This window comes from Sorex araneus, chromosome 3 (assembly GCF_027595985.1).
Source record: "Sorex araneus isolate mSorAra2 chromosome 3, mSorAra2.pri, whole genome shotgun sequence".
Taxonomy (NCBI): Eukaryota; Metazoa; Chordata; class Mammalia; order Eulipotyphla; family Soricidae; genus Sorex; species Sorex araneus.
Window position 1 is genome coordinate 212,894,349 of NC_073304.1, and position 21,117 is coordinate 212,915,465.

General features: G+C 42.1%; 1 protein-coding gene across 4 annotated transcripts in view; it reads left to right on the top strand.

Annotated features, from left to right (window-relative positions):
* The window catches only part of SPAG9 (sperm associated antigen 9), a 121,362-nt gene that overhangs the window by 21,019 nt on the left and 79,226 nt on the right, over window positions 1-21,117 (top strand). For all 4 annotated transcript variants that reach the window (XM_055129938.1, XM_055129936.1, XM_055129935.1 and 1 more), the window contains exon 2: window positions 3,489-3,609. In XM_055129938.1, the coding sequence (XP_054985913.1) occupies window positions 3,489-3,609 (121 nt within the window). The remainder of the gene's footprint in view (window positions 1-3,488; window positions 3,610-21,117) is intronic.

Sequence of the window (21,117 nt, forward strand, 5' to 3'; positions counted from 1 at the left end):
CCCCTACCTCTCTTCATTCTAACCCCAGGAGCTATTGAATCCAGCATTCCAGTGATAACTTTAAGTAGGATTTTCTTACCTTTTACTCTTTGATTTCCTTTATTTTTGGCTTTATTCTCTGCCAGCTTCCAGTAACTGGCAGGGAGGACGCTGACCAGTCTGGTTCAGGTCCTCTGCCCACCTCTCGGAGGTGTCGTTGTCAGCATTGGGACTGCAGGAATTAAGCAGGATCCGCGTGAAACTGGTGAGAAGTTCCCTAAGAAAGGAAGGCAACGTGGTCAGAGAAAAAGAGACAGTGCCCACTTGCAGTCACTGTCCAGTGATGGCAGAGTTTCAGGACAGATAAAGTAGGCAATGAACCGGAAAATTTAATCCAGGATAGATTTAATATAGTTTTGTACGTGTGGGTGGGAAAGAGAGAGAAAAAGAGTGGATTATACATATTTCTCTGTGGACTTCAATTACTCACTTTAAAGATTTCATTCATTTAACAAATAATTGAGTGCTTCCTTGTGCCGTAATCATACTGGAAATGCAACAACAAACAAAAGTACCAGCCCTCATGCAGTCTGAATTCTAGTGAGGCAGTGGATGAATTACTCAGATATATCTTCGATTATGTGAGGATAATTGTCATAGGAGAAAAGGCAAAGAGGAAGGTAGGGAGTCGGTGTTGAAGTGTGTTTTTCCTTTCTCCCCCTTGATATGATGTAAGGGTGTCCACACTTGATGCACTTGAGGTGACAAACTTCTCCTGGCACTGGACTCAGGATCATATCAGCAAGGATCACTCCTGGTGGTACTCAGAACAGGGGTTGGCCGTGCAAGGCAAGAACCTTACCCCCTGGAACTATCGCTCTGGCCCCCTGACTGAACTTCTCAAAAGGTTTGCTCAAATGGAATATTGCGAATGGATTGTAGAGGGGCAAGGGTAGAAGTTAGGAAACCAATTAGGTTATTATAGTAATTTAGGCAGTAGGTAGAACTGACTAGGATGGTGGTGGATTTGACAAAAAGTAATGCCAGTAGATGCACAGTGAATAATGAGGTATTAGAGAAAGAGACTAAGTAGATTTCATTGTTTTGGGCCTGCACAGTTGACCAGAGTAATTAAATGAGCTAGGTCAGAACATGGGGAATCATCTTTGACATGGCTGTGTTGAAGATGCTTATTAGATATTCAAATGAAGTTGTCCAGTAGGCAGTTTGGTGTAAAAATCTGGAATTTATAGCTACTGTAGAGACTCAGCTAGAAATGTGGAAATTGTCAACATATAATTAGTGTTTAAAGCCATGAAACTGGAGATCACCAGGGAATAAAAATAAACAGAAAAGTTGCTCAGGGACTTGATGTGTTGGAGGAACTGCACGGAGGCTTGAACCAGAGTGTGAGCTTGCTTGCCAGTGCCGCAGAGTTGGGGACAAGACAAAGAGCCAACAGAGAAGATCAAGAAGGAGCAGGAAGTAAATTAGCAAGAATCTGAGGACCAGATCTTGATACCAGGGATCCAACCCCAGGCCTCACACAAGAAAGTGCTCTACCCTGAATTATATACCTGGCCTGGAAACTGAGGCTAAAAAGGAAAGGAATTTAAGGAGTGAGTGATCAGTTGTTAAGTGATGCAGAATGAATAAGGTGAGGATTGAGATTTGACAATTGGATATAGTAATGTCAAGTTTTAGCAAATCAGATATACATATACATGTATCACATTACTCCTGGCAGGGCTCAGGGGACCATAGGTGGCGCTGGGTATCGACCCTGGATTGGCCACACGCAAGGCAGACACCTTACGCCCTGCACTACTTCTTTGGCTTCATTAAGTTAATTTTTAGCACATGTTCTTTTACTTAGGAGTTTTTTATTTAATTTTTTGGGGGGTGGGCTTGAGTCACTCTCGACGTGTGAAAGTATTGCCTTGCCCACAGTACTGTCGGCCCCAGGAGTTTATTTTAGTAAAAAAAAGTTCTTTGTGGTGTGGTGGCCCTACCTGGTGTTGCTTGGGCATTGCTCCCAGTGGTCGCTGGTGTGAGGAACCACGCAGACCTGGGATGCAAGACATGTCCAGCCCACTGGGCCCTCTGGCCCTTTTGTAGGGGTTTCGAACCTTCAGGGAGTCTAGAGCCTAGCAAATATTTATTGTTATTTCATCATTCTCTGATTCTCTGTTGTACACAAAACTACAAAAAACTAGTGTTGAACAACTCCAATGAATATGTAAGTATACCGAAAGATTTACGTATCTGGAGATTATACGTATTTTGTTTGGAATGTCTTATATGAAATGGAAACATCACTGGGGCTGGAGCAGTAGTACAGTGGGTAGGGAGTTTGCCTTGCACGCGGCTGACCCAGGTTCGATCCCTCGCATCCCATATCGTCCTCCGAGCACCGCCAGGAGTAATTTCTAAGTGCAGTCAGAAGTAACCCCTGTGCATCGCCAGGTGTGACCCCCCCTCCAAGAAAAAAAGAAAAGAAAAAGAAAACACTATAAACAAATTATTAATTTTGTACTTGGAAGTTTGCTGTTGGCTTTTGGGCCACATTCCATAGTGTTCAGGCTTCTTGCTCAGGGTTTATTCCAGGCAGTGCTGGGACTGAGCCCAGGCCTCCCGCATGCAAAACATGAGCTCCAGTTCATTGAGGTATCTCCCCCAAATCGATTCATAGATTTTTGTTTGTTTGTTTTGGGGCCACACCTGGCAATACTCGGATTACTCCTGACTCTACACTCAGGAATCACTCATGGTGGTGCTCAGGGAGCCATATAGGATTCTGGGGATGAAAGGGAAGCACCCTCCCCACTGTACTTTCTCTCGACCTCTTCCCCTCCTTTTTAAAAATTAGGGCCACACCTTGTAGTATTCAGGACACCTGTTACAAAGGATCAAATCCACACCCCATCACATGCGAGGCATGGGCTCTGCTGCTTGAACTTTCTCCCGGAACCCTGACTGGGAGGCTTTACGTCAGTTTTTGTAGAGAAACTAATAGTCAGGGCCGGGGAGGTAGTACAGCAAGGTAGGGCCTTGTATCTAACGAACCAGGGTTTGATCTCCAGTACCCATATGGTCTCCTGAGCACCACCAGGAGTGATTCCTGTAGGCAGAGCCAGCAGTAACCCCTGAGCATTGCCAGGTGTGGCCCCCTCCCTCAAAAAACAGAACCTAAGTTATTCATTCTAAGATGTTTCTAGGTATAGCTAATTGTGATTCTTTTTTTTTCTTTTTTGCTTTTTGGGTCACACCTGGCGATGCACAGGGGTTACTCCTGGCTCTGCACTCAGGAATGACTCCTGGCAGTGCTCAGGGGACCATATGGGATGCTGGGAACTGAACCCAGGTTGGCCACGTGCAAGGCAAATGCCCTACCTGCTGTGCTATCGATCCAGCCCTAATTGTGATTCTTGATGTCTAGAAATATTAGTTGAAGCTATTAAAAATACCATTTCTCTAATGAAAGTATGTATTTTTCCTTCCTTTATTAGAAATTCATTGAATTTGAAGACTCTCAAGAACAGGAAAAAAAGGATTTACAGACCCGAGTGGAATCTTTAGAGTCTCAAACAAGACAGCTTGAACTCAAAGCAAAAAACTATGCTGACCAGAGTAAGTAAAAATACTTCTTTTCATAAGTACATTTTAAAGTGCGGGTTCTAATAATGCAGTGACTCATGTTGGCATTTGAATAGGGTTCCAAGAATGTGCTTGGAATTGTCATCCAGACCCAAGAGGGAGACCTAGGAACTAGGTTCAGTTTTCCTGCGTTCATATGTTTGTATAGTACCCCAGTGTCTGCAGAAATGGTTGCGTCAGTGATCCCTCTCAGACTTCTTTAGGGTCACTAATGGTCAGCCTTTGTGGCTAGCATGTTGTTTTCATCATGCGGGATTCTGGGGTTTGTGCGTGTGGGTCATACTAATTTTGATGCAACACCCAAAGCCTTGGGTATTCCTTCAAAATTTAAACTGTAAGAGAAACAGCTTTGAAATTTAAAAGTTACTGAGAGGGTCTGGAGAGAGAGTACAGGGATCAAAATGCTTGCCTCGCCTGTGGCTGACACCATTTTGATTCCTGAGCACTGTCAGGGGTGACCCCTGAGCACAGAGCCAAGAAGTAGCCCCTGAGCATTGCTGGTGTGGCTCAGCTACCATGCCCCCCACACTGTCCTCTTCCCTGCAGGGAGCAATCACTGGGAAGGCCAGTTTGAAGGGCGTGAGCTCATGCTTTGCCGCTGGTAGCTCCTGTCGTAGTCCCTGATTCCTGCTACTACTCAGTGCCCTGATTACCACCAGGAGTGGCCCCTGAGCACTGCCCCCACCAGAATCTTTTTGCTTCTCTTTTTCTTTCTTTGGAGGGGTGGGGAGACGGCTCAGAGGGCTAGAGTACATGCTTTGCTTGATGGAGCTTAGGGATGAAGACCCAGCATGGTCTCCGGAGCACAGAGCCAGGGGCAGCTCCCAAGCTGGTGTGCCACCTCCCCCCAAAAAAGAAAAATGACATTGGAATTAAACATCAAGGCAGTCGTTGACCTAACTAATCTCTTCTTGATCTACCTATTACATTTTACTTCTGATTTATGAAAATGATCAGATTTTTGACCTAAGGAAATTTTCTGTTTGATTTCAAAAGGAACTAACTTCTTGCTTAGAATTTTTTTATGCATTAAGTAGTGTTCTTCTGTGATAATGGAGATATTGAAGGAAGATTAACCTAATACTTGAAGTTTGGTATCAAAATATATTTTTTTCTTTTATATTCAGAGGGGATGCTACTTCTTTCTTCCCATAAAAGCAACTGAACAGAATTAACTATTTAATATTTTATTACTAAAATCAAGAAAACCTCTTACTTGTTCCCTTCTAATCAACAAAAACAAAATATTTTCAATTTTAAAATTAATGGATGTAGTCAATTTAGAATAGCTGAGTATCTTGAAATTTGTTTTCAGTTTCTCAGATTTTACATTTAGTCCAGTAAGCTTTCTTTTTATTTTTCTTTATTCTTATTTTTTGGGGTGTGTATTTGTGTGTTGTGTTTGTGCCACATTTAGTCCAGTAAACTTTCTTTTTTCTTTTTTTATTTTGTGTGTGTGTGTGTGCGCGCGCACGCGCGCGCACTCTTTGAGCTCGTTCCCTGCCCCAGTCCAGTAAACTTTATCCAACTTTTGTGGTCAGTGTTTTATGTCTTCTTGTTTTTTCTCTCAAAAGCACTAATTGCTTGAGCCAGGAAGCCCCATGTCTGATCCCTAACACTACATAGTCCCCATGTGCTACTGGGAGTGGCCTGTCCCTCCTTCTTACCCCACAAAAGAAGTAAAAAGTAGGCATAATAAAAGTCCTGCTCCTGTTTTAAGTATGAAGTCTTAATGTCAATGTGGGAAATTTTAATTGAAATTGCTTTCTACTTGAAAAGTAAGAAAAAGTCTTTTAAAACAGGAACTGAACTCAGGGACATACCTCACAGCTCTGACTGCTATGGAACCTGCTTGGTCTGTGGTATGATTTCACAGCGTTGAGAAGTTGAGGATATAAAAATTTTGTTACAATTTAGGAACTTTGATTTTATAGGTTTCTAGTTTCTCTTTAAAATTTAAACTATGTTAGATATATTTTTGTATAAAGCATGTCGTTTTGCTTTTGGCCGTGCTCAGGAAGCTACTCTTGGATCTATACTCAGGAATCACTACTGGTGGTGCTCAGGGGGCCAGATGTGCCAGGGATCAACTGTATTATCTCTCCAGCCTGTTTCATTTTGTTTTGGTGTTAGGGATCAAGTCCAGGGCCTCATTAGCAAAGTATGTACTGAGCTACATTTCTGATCAGAATAAAGCAGTTTTTGAAAAGTTATTTATTAATTTTTATCTGGGAGTAACATAACTTTTCTTTGTCCTAACATTTTGTGAGTCTTAAGACTATAAAATACATGTAATATAAAGTATGGAGGGGGAGAGCCTGGCAAGCTCCTCGTGGCGTATTATATGCCAAATACAGTAACAATGATAGGTCTCATTCCCCTGACCCTAAAGAGTCTTTAATGCGGCACCATTGGGAAGGACAAGTAAAGAGAGGCTGCTAAAATCTCAGGGCTAGGATGAATGGAGACGTTACTGGGCCTGCTCGAGCAAATCGATGATCAACCGGGATGACAGTGACAGTGATACAATGATAAAGTATGAAAGTTGTGGATCACGTTTTTCAGCTTTGTAAGGAGTTTGCGATTCGTAGTATGGCAGTAGTCGATTTTTCAGAAAATACTTTTTATGGTGATGAGTTCGCCTAGGCATGGATGTGGTATGGAAGAACATGATTTGGTCATGGGACTCAAAGGCGTCACAGTTTTGTGGGGCAAAGAGGTTGTATGTACAGTCTTCTAGTCTTTTTTCATGTTTCATGTTTTGATGTGTATGTACATTTTCATGAATCATTAAAACGCTGTTAGAATATATAATTTTGTTTTGGGGTCACACCCACTGTTGCTCAGGGCTACTCCTAGCTCTGCAGGGCTCTCAGGACCATATGGGGTGCCAGGGATCAAACCTGGGTCCGCATTGTGTAAGGCGAGTGCCTTATCCATTGTATACTACCTCTTCAGCTCAACTATATAATTTTGCATCTTTTCCTTAGTGTTGTAGTATTTTCCCTGTGTAGCTTTTAATATTTTTTAAAAGTTTTCCCATATCCTTCATCCAGAAACATTGCTATTGCTGTCTTATTAATAGTTATTTATTTATTTATTTTTTTGCTATTTGGGTCACACCTGGCGATGTTCAGGGGTTACTCCTGGCTTTGCACTCAGGAATTACTCCTGGCGGTGCTCAGGATACTGTATGGAATGCTGGGATTTGAACCTGGGTTGGCTGCTTGCAAGGTAGGTGCCCTGCCCGCTGTGCTATTGCTCCAGCCACAGTTTTGTTTTTTTTTTTCTGAGGGATTATGCTTTCTTCTTTTTTTCTGAGGAGGAAAGGCCATCTATTTAATAATTATTTCTTTTCTCTCGCTTTTTTTTTTTACATAGGCTACTTAGAAATCTAGAACACTTTGTTTTTGAATTATTTGATTAATTAATTTAATGGGGCACACTTGCTGCTCAGTGGCTACTGCTGGTTCAGGGCTCACTCCTGGCAGTGCCGAGGGACCATGCAGTGCCAGGGAAAAAACTTGGGTGTCCTGCATGCAAGACACGTGCTCTTGCTTTTTTGATCCCTCACAATAAAACTTGGGCTTGTTTGTTCGGGGACTGCATCCTGCTGTGCTCAAGGCATCACTCCTGGCGGTACTCAGGAGGGCCTCCTTGTAGTGCTGGGGATCTAACCTAAGACAGCTGTGTGCAAGGCAAGCACCCTACCCACTGTACCGTCTCTTTAGCACAACAAATAAATGTCTCTCATTTCTGGCTTTTTATGTTTTTGTTTGAGAACCACATCTGACCTTGTTCAGGCCTTACTCAGGTTAAGTGCTCAGGGAACCATATGTGATGCTGAGGATTGAACCAAGGAAGTTCCTTATCTGCCATACTATAACTCCCGCATCAGAACAAAATATGAAGTGCTGGTTCAAAATTTGAACTATAAGGACTATGTGGATCTTATCTGGTTGGCATGTTTCAATTTTGTTTCTTTTGGTTCACATTTTATATATTTATAATGAATTGTAATGATAACTTCTTTTTTTGTTTTGTTTTGGGGCCACACTTGGCAATGCTCAGAGGTTACTCCTGGCTCTGCATGCAATGATCACTCCTGGCAATGCTCAGGGGACCATATGGGATGCTGGGGATCAAACCCAAGTTGACTGAGTGCAAGGCAAAAGCCCTACCTGCTGTACTCTCTCCAGCCCCTATAATGATAGGCTCTTAAAAGTAAAAAAAATGTAGATTAAAAATGCAAATCTATGTTTTTTTTGGTTGGTTATTTTTATCCAGTGTAGTGAACTATAATCATACTGTAGTGTTTTCTTTTTCTTTTTTCTTTTTTTCCTTTTTGTACACACCCAGCAGTGCTCACGGGTTACTCTTGGCTCAGCACCCTGTCTGTAATCACTCCTGGCGGTGCTTGGGGGACCGTATGGGCTGCCAAGGATCAAACCCAGGTCAGCCACTTGCAAAGCAAACGCCCTACCCTTTGTGCTGTCACTCTGGCCCCTGGAGTGAGTATTTTCTTAGAGCCATAGACTTCCCTATTCTTCGTGTTTTTTTTTTCTTGGTCACACCCTACAGTGCTCAAGGTCTCTTCTAGTAATGTCAGATTCCCCTTCCTTTTTGACAACTTTTTTAGACTATTTTTAAGGAAGTAGATCAAGGAATATGAACAAATTGGGCATTTCAGATATATAATAAAAGTGGGCCAGTTTTATTTATTTATTTATTTGCTTTTTGGGTCACACCCAGCAATGCACAGGGGTTATTCCTGGCTCTGCACTCAGGAATCACCCTGACGATGCTGGGGGGGGGGGGGGCATATGGGATGCTGGGAATTGAACCTGGGTCGGCCTCGTGCAAGGCAAACGCCCTACCACTGTGCTATTGCTCCAGCAAAATTGGGCCATTTTTAATGTGAACAGAATTGGAGAAGTAATACTTCCAGCAAGTTTTATTTTATTTTTAATAAGCCATAAATTTTGGGGGATCACACCCAGAGATGCTCAAGGGTTACTTCTGGCTCTACTCTGAGGAATTACTCCTGGCAGTGCTTGGGGACCCACATGTGATGCTGGAGATCAAACCCAGGTAGGCGGAATGCAAGGCAAATGCCCTACCCAATGTACTGTTGCTCCAGCCGCAATAAGCCATAAATTTGAATCATTATTTACAATGTTAGCTTGCAGAGTTGATTAAAGAAAGAATGAAAAAAGCCGTCATTATTTGATTCTCTTTTGGAAAAATTTTCTTTACTGAAATTTGTCCTTGAAGTTGTAACAGGTAACTTTTCCATTGAATTGTGGAGAGGATGGCAAGATTTAATGGCAGTGATTTAAGTAGGAAAAGGTGCTTGTCAATGGAGGACATTTCTTTTGGAGACTTGTACTCTGGCCTTTCTACCCTTTCATTCCCCATGTTTACTTTATTTTTTTATTTTAAACAAGTTAAAAGTTATTTTTAAATTGACATTTACTTTTAAAATCTGGTAACAAGATCTTAATCAAATAAAGTACCTTGAGACCTTTGCTTTCAAACATTATTGAAAGGAAATCACTTTTTGTTTTTTATTCATAAGAATTAACTGCTAGTGGGGCCAGAGTGATAGTACAGCGGGGAGAGTGTTTGCCTTGGACACGGCCGATCCTGGTTCGATCCCCAGCATCCCATATGGTCCCCCAAGTACCACCAGGAGTAATTCCAGAGTGCAGAACCAGAAATAAACCCTGAGCATTGCTGAGTGTGGCCTAAAAAGAAAAAAAAGAATTAATGCTAGAAATTCTGCTAGAAGTATTTAATTAACGTAATACATATATTTTAAAAAATGATAAATGACTTAAAATAGACTTCTATTTGGGAATTGTTTATAAACAAGATTTGTCAGTGATGTGATTGATCATTTAGAATTTTACTGCAGAGGAGAAAATTGGTCACCAGATATAGCTTAATAGTTGAAAGGGCTTAAATATCTTATGTCACTGTTTTTCAATTTGCCTAAAAACATAAATTCAAAAAATCATGCAGTTTTTTAGAGGTCATGGATTTAAACCCTACCACCAAAAAACAACAAAAACAAAAGCTTCAAAATAAGTACAATAAATCAAAAACCTTCAGGTCAATTAAAAGCTTTTTCAGGTCCCTTGCTGTGCTTTTAGTTGACTATGACAATATTCTGAAATTCTAAATAATGCACTACTTTTTCCACTTAAATTTTGTCAATAGGTAGTCCCTTCTACTTTATTTTTAGAGTGATGAAAGTGTTTGGGTTGCTGATAATTTACTTGTTGAAAGTGTATTTATTCATTTATTTACCGTGAGTTACAAAGTTACTTATGATTGAATAACTTTGTTTCAGGAATACAATGTTTCAGCACCATCCCTTTACCAGTGTCCACTTTCCGCCCCCACCCCCACCCCTCACCCCCTGCCTGGCATCATTGCCCTCCCACCTGCCTGCCTCTCTAAGAGGCACTTTTTTAGTGTGGAGCCTTTGACACTGTGACTTGCAGTACTGTTGCCAGCAGTGTCCCATGCATGCCTCTTCACTGCCTTTCCGCCCCTCCTCTCCTAGTTGAACATTACCCTTCTCATTTGTTGTAGTGTTCCCTGCCCTGTCCAACCCTCCTGCCCCACGTGGCATGCGCTGAAGCCCAGTTCTCATGTGTTTTGTTTTCGTTGCCTTTGTGCATTTGTTATTCTACTATTCTGTTTCTTTTTGTCTTGCATATAAGAGGTTATTCTGTGTTGAACTCTCTCTTTAACCTTAGTCAGTGTGATAACCATATCCATTCACATAGCAGCAAATTGCGTGATTTTATCTTTTCTTATAGCTGAGTAATTATTTTTTTTCCTTTTTGGGTCACACCTGGTGATGCTCAGGGGTTACTCCTGGCTGTGCACTCAGGAGTTACTCCTGGCAGTGCTCTGGGCACCATACGGGATGCTGGGGATCAAACCCAGGATGGCCATGTACAAGACAAATGACCTCTGGCCCTAGCTGAGTAATACTCTATTGTGTATATAAACCTCAGTTTCTTTCCTTTAATCAGTCATTTGTTCTTGAACACTTGGGTTGGTTCCTGATACTGGCTATTATGTATAGTGCTGCAAGGAATATAGGGGTGCAAATTTCCCCATTTTTTGGGCCCTTGGGGTAGATGGGGTAGATGTTTTGGTTTTTGTATAGTTCTGTCAGTGCTATATATTTTGGATATTAACCCTTTATAAGAGTGTATGTGTGTGTGTGTGTGTGTGTGTGTGTGGTGGTGGTGGTGGTGGTGGTGTTTAGGACCTACTCCCAGTGCAGTGCTCTGGAGAGACCATGTGGTGCTAAGGATTGATCTGGAAGCTCTATGAAAGCATGTCATGTATTCTAGCCCACTGAGTCATCTCCTGGCCTGAAAGCATTTTGTTTGTTTGTTTTTGTCTTAGGGCCACACACAGTGATGCTCAGGGGTTATTCCTGGCTCTGAACTCAGGAATCACTCGTGGTGATGCTTGGGGTACCAGTGGGATGCTGGGCATTGAGCCTGGGTTAGCCACAATCAAGGCAAATGCACTACCTGCTGTACTATCTCTCCAGACCCTGAAAGGATATTTTTAAAATAAAGTAGATATAGGTTTTTAGATCTGTTGATTTAAAATATGAAATATGAAATTAATAAAATTTTGTTTTGTTTTTTTGGACCCCACCAGGAAGTGCTCCTGGGTTACTTCTGGTTCTGCACTCAGGAATTACCCCTAGTAATTTGTGGGGTGGGGGGGACCATATGTGATGCTGGGGATTGAACCCAGGTCTGCCATTTGCAAGGAAAACACCCTACCTGCTGTGCTATCTTTCCAACCCCTGAAATTCTTACTTAAAAAGTACTTTTTTAGTCCATTTGATTATAATTTAGTTATTTGCAGTAGTCAGAATATCTGTATATGTAATAAGTTTCATTTGCAGGTTATTTTAAAAGCATGTATATGAGAGGGAAAGCAGAAAACTAGGTACAAAATAATTTATCCAAGCACTTTTTGCCTTATAAGATGATATACTGTGTAGTCTACAGATTTTTTTATGTCTTGTAAACTAACTTGGACTCTTGATTTTTGTAGTTTAGTGTTGCCTATGAAAGTTATAATTGCTAAAGATAGCTTATACTTAATATTGGGAACTAAAGGATTAATATAAAATTATATGTGAAAGGGTTAAAGAGTTCTGATGATTTATCTGAGAGAGCAGAAATGTTTTGGTAACCCTTCAAACACATAAGGAAACGAATAAGGGAGATAGCAATTTGCTTGTCTATAAATTTGGATGACTGGAAGAAATGAATGTGTTGATCTGGGTTGATCCGGGAGGAAGTGATTTTTGACTCTGAAGATGGAACAAAGGAATATGTGCCTCGGTTGTCAATTTTGAACTCTGTCGGCACAGACACTTGAAAGAGGGTTGTCAGCTTTCTGTCACGGGTGGTCTTGGTAATATCTTCAACACATCCAGGTCAGCTCAAGAAACTCCTATACTTAGGGAATTTTGAAGTTATCCTTTCTACTCTGCTTTCAGGATATGTTTGTTGATCGATGAGACTGCTTTAGAATTTCAAATTGTATCATTTATTAGTAATGTATCTTTAAAAATTTTTGAAATTTAGGGAGACTGGTGAAGGATTTAGTTGGTTGAAGAGTTGCTCCATTGTTTTGTTGTGGTTGTGTGATACTGTTTGCTCTGAAGTTAGCATTTGATTCTTCCTTACTTTTTGATTTTGAGACTTGGTTGCCAAATTGTGTAAGGAGAAGCTTTTGGAGGACCTATGTCAATCTTCCCAGGCCAAGTAACAGTTGGATTATCTGCCTTCCATGAGTAGTAAGAACTGATAATTCCTCTTAGAGGAGGCAAATAATCAGTTGGATATGGCATTCTAGCAGGTCTGTTTCTCTTTCTTCCCCCCGTAGGCCTATCAGCAGTCTGGTGGGGCAGAAGACAACAGAGATGAAGGTGTTCCAAACTTGGCACAGGCCACCAAGCTAAGGAGGTAAGCTCTGGTTTGAGCAGGCAGAGCAGGTGGCTCTTCCTGTCTTCACCGTCTCCCCCTGCTCTTTGGAAAGACGCACGGAAAGAGCGTTCAGAATAAGGCAGCCCTTAGCATAGGGGCATTGTGGATTAGTCTTTGGTTCTTTGTTTTCCCCCACCCCCACCTTTTCGTTTTAGACGTCTTACTTTCTTTGTGTTGTTTGTTCTTTATTTTTATTTATTTATCTTTGGTCCGCTAGGGAACACTGGCAGCTTAAAAAAAAAAAGGGGGCGGGGGTGCTTATTAGCCAATCTGATTGGGCTATGAAAGATTAATAAAGCCTTACTCATTCCTAGTTATTTCGGGTTGTGGCTAGTTTCAATAAAAATAGGGATTGTAGAGATTTTTCTTGCTCATTTTGAGGTTTGGGTTTACATGGGAAATAACCAAGGAAAGACCTTTTCCTACAGCTGTAGTAAAAGGTAACAAAATTGGACAGAGGCTAACTGTGATACTTGAGATTTTTAGGGACATCAACAGTCATTGCCTCAGATGGGCCTTTCTCACTTTTCCCTTCTTTCCTGTTCCTTGTTCCCTGTCTCTTTATGGATAATTTAGTGGCTCTCAGGATTTAAAGAGATCAGTCTTTCCAGCATTTAAAGGTACTTGTCAAAAGTGTTCATCTTTTAGGACTTGTGCCTTTGAGATCGCTGATTGTTGTGTTGGGTAATCTAAGTGTTTTCAGAAAAGGAGAGGCTCTAATTTTGTATCATGTCATTTTTGTGATTCTCTCATGCAACTAAAAAATATTTAATGTATTTAGAGTCATAATAAAAGAAGACATGAAATACAGAAAATCATAATTTCTAGCAGAGCATTTACTTGAAAGTACTAGTTGGAGGGACAGGAGGGATAGCACAGAGGGCAGAGTGCTTGCTTTGCACAAAGCCAACATAGGTTTGACTCCCAGCAACCTGTATGTCCCTTAAGTCCTGCCAGGTGTGAGCCCTGAGTGCAGAGCCATGAGTGCCCCCTACTCCCTCCCACCAAAAAAAAAGTGCTTGATTGGAGACAATAATACTAGATTAACATTTAGAAAACCATGTGGAATGACAGTGTTTTTTAAGAACCATGAGGAACTTTTGAGTGATAGTACAGCTGGTAAGGTGCTTGGTGTCCAGGTTTGATCATTGGCATCCCGTATGGCCCCTGGGTACCATCAGAAGTAATTCCTGAGTGCAGAGCCAGGAGTACCCCTGAGCATTGCTGGGTGTGGCCAGAAAAAACAAAAAGTAAATTTGAAAAATGAAGCTCTATGAGTCTGGTTTAAACAGAATAAATTTATTTTTAAAATTTTTTAAGTTTTATTGAATCACTGTGAGATAGTTACAAGCTTTCATGTTTGGGTTACAATCACACAATGATCAAGCACCCATTCCTCCACCAGTGCACATTCCCCACTACCAATATCCCCGGTATACCCCCCCTTTCCCACCCTCCCCCTGCCTCCATGGCAGACAGTATTCCCCATACTCTCTCTCTGCTTTTGGGCATCATAGCTTGCAACACAGACACTGAGAGGTCATCGTGTTTGGTCCATTATCTACTTTCAGCATGCATCTCCCATCCCAACTGATTCTTCCAGCCATCATTTTCTTAGTGATCCCTTCTCTATTCCATCTGCCTTCTCCCCTCTGCTCATGAAGCAGGCTTCCAGCTATGGAGCAATCCTCCTGGCCCTTGTATCTATTGTCCTTGGATATCAGCCTCATGTGATGTTATTCTATACTCCACAAATGAGTACAGTCCTTCTATGTCTCTCCCTCTCTTTCTGACTCATTTCACTTAGCATGATACTCTCCATGTCTATCCATTTATAAGCAAATTTCATGACTTCATCTCTCCTAAGAGCTGCATAGTATTCATTGTGTAGATGTACCAAAGTTTCTTTAACCAGTCATCTGTTCTAGGGCACTTGGGTTGTTTCCAGATTTTGGCTATTGTGAACAGTGCTGCAATGAACAGATAGGTACAGATGTGATTTCACTGTGCTTTTTTGCATCCTCGGGATCAGAATAAGTTTCTGATTTAAAAGCAGCAAAATACTATGAAGTGTGAGATATAAATTTATTGGCTATTTAGAATTCTAAGAGAATCTTAATGCATGCTTGCATGTTTACACACTTACAAGTTTACATGTAAACAATCAAAAAGCATATATGATGACTCATGTTATTTCTTGCTCTCATGAAGTTTTTAAATAGGTAAATGACTCCTTTAGAGAAACAGGCTCTTTGTAACGTTATCATACCTACATTAAGTTGAAAAATGTGGAAAAGCAATGGAAGATTATGTTTAAAAATATTTTATAGGACCTCTTTAGCTTTTTATATTATTATTGATTATCACTCAGAGATAGTTCAAAGGGCTGGAGTGCACGCTTTCTCATCCAGGAAAATGAGAAACCTGCTTTGGCTAATATCTGGCCAGTCTCTGTCTCTGCCTCATGTCCATAATAGAGATACTTGATTTTGCTCAAATGTGAGCAAGGGAGTGAGTACATGTAAAATTAACAACCGTCTGCCTACTCTTTCTACTGTGAATCACTGAAGGAGAAAAGATGAGGAAACTAATAAAAGTGTGGCATGATTTGTGCCTTTGTAGTCTGTTTTTTTAAAAAAAATAGCTTCTAAGTTGCTGTGGAGTAATTTTAGCACTTTAAAACTCTTCTTGGGGCTGGAGAGATAGTACAGCCAACTAGGCACTTGCCTTGCACTTGGCTGACCCAAGTTCAGTTCCTGGCATCCCACATGGTCCCCTGTGTACCACCCAAGCAAATGTCTTACTCCAGTCCCTCCTTTTGTTGTATTAAGTTTAACTTACTGTATTTACTCATTTTTTTAAGATGAGGTTCTGAGCTGGGAGGCAGTTCCAAGGGCCTGAGCTGGGAGGCAGTTCCAAGGGCCCAAGCTGGGCGGCAGTTCTAAGGACTGAAGTGTGTGCTTTGCTTGCAGCAGCCCTGGGTCAAGAATCCAGCACTGCGAGGTTCCCTGCATGTCTGGCAGCCCTGAGCATCAAGCTAGGAGTGGTGCTGCTGGGTGTGGGCCCCCACATAGATTACTGTTAAATGAATGTGTAATTTTCAGGGGGTTGAGGAGGTAACTCAAATGAGCTTAATATATTTGACGTCCTCAGTTTGATACTTAGCATCACATGACCCCCGAGCACTTGGCAGGCACCACTGGTTATGGTCTAGGGACCAGATTGGTTTGTAAACCAAATAGGTTTGCAAAAAAGAAAGGAAGGAAAGGGGGAAGGGAGGGAGGGAAGGAGGGGGGAAAATGGTACTTTCTAGGGCTGGGGGTATAACTCAGTAGTAGAGCACAAGCTTCACGTGTGTATGATACTCTGGATTTCCTTGTTCTCTGGAGTGTGTGCGTGCACACACACACACATACTTTTCAGATGCTTGTGTTACGGTACAGGTTTGTTTGTTTGCTTGTTTGGCGGGAGACCACACCCAGAGGTGCTCAGGGGTTACTCCTGGCTCAGGGGACCATCTGTGGTGCTGGAGATCAAGCTCAGGTCATCTGTGCTCAAGGCAAGTGCCCTACTTATTGGACTGTCATTCCAGCCCCAGGGTACAGATTTTGAATGCCCTCCTTCCACCCTTCTAAAATGTGTACACTGGAACTGGAGAGATAATATGAAAGGTAAGGCACTTACCTTGCTAGTGGCCTGACCCTGGTTCATTCACTCTTCAGCCCTACGTGTGGTTCCCTGAGCACCGCCTGTGGCCACTCCTCAACAGAGCTGGCAGTAGCCCTTGAGATAGCTCAGTGTCAGGACCTGAGTTTGAACTTGGCCACCACATGGTCCCTGGAACATGACTGGTGGTAACTCTGGAGGCCCCTGAGCACTGTTGGGGTGGTCCTGTTGTTTCTGGCATCGCAGGGCTGACTAGCTCCGCATCCATCCTTGGGCCTTAGCACAGACCTGTCTAGCGTGATTCACCAAGTTTTGCCACATGACCCAGGATCCCCTGAACACTGCTGGGACACTCCCTCCCAAGAGAAAATATATAATTTATATAATGTAAAAGCCATTATTTTATTTTACTCACAGAGTGATGGACACCCCTGTGGTATTTGGGGTTCTTGACTCTGTGTTCGGAGTATCTCCTGGTGGTGCTTGGGGGAGCCATATGCCATGCTAACCCACTTTGTCTCTCCAGCCCCGCAAATAAAAGTTCACTTTGGCTCTCTAAAAGTCTGTATTTTTCCCTTTTTGTTTCTGGGCCACACCCGGCAATGCTCAGAGGCTCCTCCTGGCTCTGCTCTCAGAGGGGGATCATGTTGGATGCCAGGGCTTGAACCCAGGTTGGCCATGTGCATGGCAAGCGCCCAGCCCACTGTACTATCTCTGGCACCGAAAACCTCAGTGGTTTCTCAGAGTTAGGTACACTGAAGAGTCGGTCTGAGTTTCTTTCTGGGAAAATTGATAACGATGTCAGAACATCTTTGTGATGCAGTGATTGTCTACCGCTAATAATCCTTCAGTATTGGTCTGTGTAGTGAAAATATCAAAAACTCATTCAAAGATCCCATTTTCCTTCCTTTTGTTGGTGTTTTGTTGTTGCTGGGATGACCGAAGTTGTATATGCGTGACTGATGCACACAAAGTCTGCCTGGTGCTCACGGGGTTCACATCAGCTGTGTTCATTCCTGGGCCTGGAGCCTTTGTGGTGGCACACAGGGTATGGCTGTGCGCTAGCTGAGGGCTGCTGTGGCACCTGCGTGTCTTGTTAGCTGCTGTGTTGGCCAGGGTGGGGGTGAGGAACACCTTTTTTTGTGATGTTTACATATACCGTAGGAAATTTGCTTGTGGCACCAGAATTCATAGATTCCAGAGCTGCCAGGATTTTACTCAGTGCATATGGGACACTGGAAATTTGAACTTAGGACCATATGTTTGCAAGGCAGGTACTGTAGGCCCTGTGTGCCATTCCTCTAGGCCCTTTGCTGTTTATTTTTTGCTTTGAGTGGGACCCTGAAGGTGGTCTCCAGGGTCTGGCTTGGCACAGTGCTCAGGGTGACTCCTATGGTGTGGGGCACCGTGTAGTTCTAGAGATCAAACCCAGACATTCCGCAGGCAAAACATACACACTCCAGCCCTTTGAGCCATCTCTCGACCTTCTTCTGTTTTAATTTTCCTTAGTTTTAGGACAATACCTGGCAGTACTTAGGGACTACTCCCAGCTCAGCGATCAGGAGCTGCTCTTGATATGCCAGGGATCAGACTTGAGCCCCTTATATGTGAAACATACACTCCAGCCTGTTAAACTTTGTCTCCAGCCTTCTGTTTGGTTTTAATGGAATAGGAAAATCATTTAAAGGCCTTAAGTAGGTAGATTGAGGTAGACAGGCTGTAATTTATTGTATTAGAGAAGATGAAAGTGAATAATTCTTCTGCTAGAAGAGATCATTTTTACAAATTTAAATCCACTTTTGTAGAGTTTAATTTTTTCTTTGGTGTTTGGGCTGCCTCTGATGGTGCTTGGGATTCTCTCCTGTGGTACTCAGGGTTTGTGTGGTGCGAGGATGGAGCTTTATGTCTTGGGAGTGGTACTTAAGGGACCATATATCGTACCAGGGTTTGAACTGGGGTTAGCCCCTTACAAAGCATGTTTCTTAACCTGTGTGTCATTTCTCCAGGCCTGTATAACTTAGGAAGTGGTGAATGGAGGCTTAAAAAAAAAAAGTTATAGCTAGGAAAAAAACAACAACAAGGAAGTTATAGATAGGGATATTCCAAACTGTTTAAAGGGGAACAGAGTGATAATAAGACTTTAAGGAATTTTTGCGGATGAAACCACATCAGTTGTCTTGTTGATGTAGGTAAAATAAGGAATATCTAACAATTAATGGCATATTCTTTCAGCAATCTTGAAATTATTATACACCAAAGCTATAATAAATCAAAATTGATTTGCCACAAAAGTAGTGAGGCTCTGTATCTATCTTTTCGGTTTTGTTTTATTTTGGGGCACCACATGGTGACACCTAGGGACTACTCCTGACTCTGTGCTCACGGGACTGTGTGGTATAAGGGATTAGGTCCAGGTCTCCACATGCAAAGGGTGCGCCCAGCTCATGGGATGGGCTCTCTCTGGTCTGGGATCTGTTTCTGTAAGTTACAAGTTCAGCTGTCTGCCGGTTACTTGATAAGCACCTGGTATAAAAGCTTCACTTCAAAATTAACTTTGACGATAATCTACTTTCTTTTTTTTGTCTGCTAGGACTGCTCTAACAGAAGGCTGCAGATTAGGTGGTTGAAATAACAAGTGTGTTTTCTCACACTTCCAGAGGGTAGAAATCCGAGATCAAGTTCTGATAGAACTGAGGCCACAATTCTTAGCTTGGAGGTGATCTCCTTCGCTGGTCTTGCTCTCATTTTCTCATCGCAGGTGCATGGAGAAGGAGTTCTTGTGGCTCTTTGCAAGGACACCATCAGTCATAATATGACATTTAGCCTCTCATTTGACTTACATGACCTCAGTAAAGGCCCTTTCTCCAAAAGTCACATTTGTGGCTAGGGTCTCTACACAGGTAGCCACTGTCTTAACTCACAACACTCTAGCTTTAAATTTGTTTTGTGTGTCTTTCAGCTTTACATTTTTTTGGCTTCTGTTTCTTTCCCTAATATTCTTTTGTGAAATTCATCTGTGATTTTGTGTCTTGTAATATTTTGTTCATTCTCAATATTGTCTGGCATTTGAGTTCATGAATATTTATTCATCTTGCTGTTGATGGAAATGGATTGTTGCCATGTTTGGACTTTTACCAACTGTGCTGATGCTTCGAACATTGTCTTACATGCCTTTTGGGGGATGTGTAGTGCACTGCATAGCAGTGAACTTGTTTTGTAATAAGGTTGGCAAATATTCAGCTGGATTAAATCCTTTCACATAGTACAAGCTTTTAAGTTGTGTATATCAATTATATACTTGTCAGTAGTAATTGTTGTATAGCCTTATAGCACTTAATGTTTGTCTTTTTTCCTTTGGTCATTTTGATGGGCATATTGCAGCATAATATTTTGGTTTTACTATGCATTTGATTATAATAAAGTGATTATAATAAAGTTGGTATCGTCTTTTGCTTGGCAGTTTGATATCTTTAAATCAAAGTATCTGTGCTAGGTTTTCCCCATAAAAACATTTTTTGTTTAAAGTAAAAAAGGATCACACTCATACTTACTCCACCACAAGGTAAATGTCATTGTTTTTGTTATATTTTGGTTTGGGGGCCACGCTGGCAATTCTCAGGGGTTACTCCTGGCTCCACACTTAAGATCACTCCTAGTGGGGCTCGGAGAACCATAGAGAGTGCTGAAGATTGAACCCAGGTCAGCCACACGTAAAGGAAGTGCCCTACTGCTCTACTATCTCTCCAGCCTCCACAGAGAAATTTAAAAGTAGACTTTATCATAGAGAAACAGAATAAAAGGAATATTTTTGGTTTTGTTGGAGGTGGTTGGGTGATCATAAATTGCTGGAATTGAACCTAAATATCCTGCATGTAAAACACTCTCAGCTAAAAGGAATATTTCTTGGGGTTGGGAGATAGAATGAACTAGCATGCGCCCAGATGGTTTTCTGAGTATTGCCAGTGAAACCCCGGACACCCCTGAACATCTCTAGAGTAGCCTGGTATTCTGGGAACCCCAGGACCGTAGCACTGCATCCTGGGGACCTGGCATTGAACTGCTGGCACTGTTGATCAAGTATTCTGGAAGTACTTCAGGGCCTCTGAGTATACTGACTACTTTGACAGTTAATCAATCAATCAGTACTTTTTGAGACGTAGTGTAGGTGGTAGTTAAAAACTGACTCTGAAACCAGGGATATATCACTTGCCTTGCATCCTGCTAACCCTGGCTCCAAATTCCCAGCACCACATATGGTCCTCTGATCACTTCAGGAATGACTCCTGAGCACAGAGTCAAGAATAGCCCCCAAGCACAGCCAGGTGTGGTCAAAAGCCAAAATAAAACCAACCAGATTCTGAGCTGAGACACCTCCGTTAGGAATTTTGTTTTGTTCTGTTTCTGTTGGGGGCCACCCCCAGCTTGTCAGGGCTGACGCCTGGCTCTGCTCAGGTCAGTGCCTTCCCTGCTGTCCTCTCTCTCTGGCCCTAGGAATTCTGATATTACTGTTTACCACCAGCTGTGTGACTCTGAACAAATTAATGACTGTCTGCATCAGTTGTCCCAGCTCTAGAATGAGTGCAGTAATATTTTCATCGTAAGGTCAGTGTCGAGCCCAGGAAGGTTCTATCAGCAGGGTGTATCTAGACAGGATGAGCCTTTACATTGCGAAGCTTTTATTGGTGGTGATGTTGGTTTCCATGCACTTTATGAAGTCACTTTATCAGTCATCTGATGAGAATAATGAGGCTCTACTATAAAGCACAAATTGGAA